General features: G+C 65.7%; 1 protein-coding gene across 1 annotated transcript; it reads right to left on the reverse strand.

Moving 5' to 3' along the window:
• Positions 1-593: 593 nt before the first annotated feature.
• On the reverse strand, positions 594-1,523 carry IER5 (immediate early response 5). Its single transcript, XM_075321220.1, has one exon. It carries the CDS (start codon positions 1,467-1,469, stop codon positions 717-719), a length of 753 nt encoding a protein of 250 aa, XP_075177335.1. The 5' UTR covers positions 1,470-1,523; the 3' UTR covers positions 594-716.
• Between the last annotated feature and the right edge of the window lie 476 nt (positions 1,524-1,999).

Genomic DNA, 1,999 nt, shown 5'->3' on the forward strand with positions numbered 1-1,999 from the left:
CTAGGGGAGGCGGCTCTGACCCTGAAGCGCACAACTTTGGGTTTAGGCTCCCACTATAGGATCTGAACCCCCCCAAAAAAAAAACAAAAACAGGCCAAGCCATGATCGAGTAAGGCACATGACCCCTTTGCCTTAGCAGCTCCCCTGCAATGAATGGGTTAATCCGAGAAAGTGATACATTGTAACTGACAGGTTCCACATCTGACGTCACGTGGTCTCTACACGAAGAGCGGCGGCTCCGAGCACAACACGGACAGGACACGGCGGCGTCACGTGCTCCGGGCCCCCTCCCCCGGTCCTCCATGGCCGGCCGCTGCAGCCTAGTCCTGGCCCCCTCCAGCCTTGTCCTGGCCCCCTCCCCCGGTCCTCAGAAAGGCCTCTATGGCCGTGCTCCAGGGGTGATGGCCGGCCCGCTGCAGCCTAGTCCTGGCCCCCTCCCCCGGTCCTCCATGGCCGGCTCGCTGCAGCCTAGTCCTGGCCCCCTCCCCCGGTCCTCTATGGCCGGCCCGCTGCAGCCTAGTCCTGGCCCCCTCCCCCGGTCCTCAGAAGGCCTCTATGGCCGTGCTCCAGGGGGTGATGGCCGGCCCGCTGCAGCCTAGTCCTGGCCCCCTCCCCCGGTCCTCCATGGCCGGCCGCTGCAGCCTAGTCCTGGCCCCCTCCCCCGGTCCTCCATGGCCGGCTCGCTGCAGCCTAGTCCTGGCCCCCTCCCCCGGTCCTCAGAAGGCCTCTATGGCCGTGCTCCAGGGGGTGATGGCGGGGCTGATGGCCGGCTCGCTGCAGCCCTGTCCTGCGGAGGGGGTGCCGGCAGAGTCCTCCTGCCCCGGCTCCTCGTCGCTCGGGGCCCCCGGCTCCTTGGTGAGCAGTCCTGAGAAGCTGGAGCCGAAGATGCTGATGAGGCTGGCCACGTTCTCCGTCTCCATCTCCTCCTCCCCCGGCTCCGGCACCTCCTGCTCCCCCGGCTCCCGCCGCGCTCGCTTCATCTGCGGCCCGTCCGCCGTGCTGCCCCCGCTCCTCTTCCGGCAGCAGGCCGGGCTGGGGGGCTCTGCGGAGGGGCGGCCGGCCCCCTGCGGGCACGGCCGGCAGGGCTCGGGCAGCGAGCAGCCGCTGTGGGCCCGGCAGTGGCAGCAGGGCAGCTCCCGGGAGTGCCGCGTCTCGGCCGGCGTCCTGCAGCAGCGGGGGGCGGCGCACGCACAAGTCCGGGGGTCGCTGGTGCCGGCGGCCGGCTCCTGCGGGCTTCCGTACAGCGCGTAGTCCTCCGGGCTCTGGCTCAGGTACACCTGCTGGGCGCTGCGCAGCACCAGGGACACCATCAGGTTCTTGTGCAGCTTGATCCCGCCGCGCTGCACCCGGGAGTGGTAGATCTTCCCCAGCGAGATGCTGACGATCCGGTGCGCCTCCAGCCGGAAGCCCAGCCCCGGGGGGTGCGTGTCCCTGACCTCCGGCTCCGGAACGGCGGCTTCTTGCTGCATTCTGCGGTTACAGGCGCTGCTTCTGCGCGACAGCGTCCTGCCCTGACGAGGTCCCAGCGCCAACTAAGCGCGGGCGCGCTGCCTTCAATGTCTTATATAGGTGACACGTCACAGCCCGGGCGGCCAATCACAAGCGCCGTCACGCCTCCTTCCGTGCTAAGGCGCCTGTTTGTCCCTCACGTGATTCTTAACCAATCAGCTTCTACGAGAGCGACTACCCAGAATTCGAACGGCGACCCGCGGAGAGTTTTCTTAAAGGGGCGATGTCGCTGAGCCGCTTAACCCATGATATCCGCGGTTTAGGTAAAGCTGTTAAGTCTTTATACACATAGTGCTGCGTTTTCGCATTATTAACCCCGAAGAGGTGGGAGTAGTACGTTTGCAAAAGGCGGGATAGAGTACACAAAAGCGGGTCCTTGGCGTTGCCGCTTTAAGACTTGCTGTGTTTTGATCGTGTGTTGGTTCCCAGGCTGATGTAATGCTTCTGTAAGTTTCAGACGTGGTCATGTGACGCAGTGTGAGGTCAGGGC

The sequence above is a fragment of the Anomaloglossus baeobatrachus genome, chromosome 8 (assembly GCF_048569485.1).
Source record: "Anomaloglossus baeobatrachus isolate aAnoBae1 chromosome 8, aAnoBae1.hap1, whole genome shotgun sequence".
In the NCBI taxonomy this organism is placed as follows: domain Eukaryota; kingdom Metazoa; phylum Chordata; class Amphibia; order Anura; family Aromobatidae; genus Anomaloglossus; species Anomaloglossus baeobatrachus.

Bases quoted from the DNA above. Each gene is read 5' to 3' on its own strand.
- IER5 (XM_075321220.1), bottom strand. From the start codon at position 1,469: ATGCAGCAAGAAGCCGCCGTTCCGGAGCCGGAGGTCAGGGACACGCAC.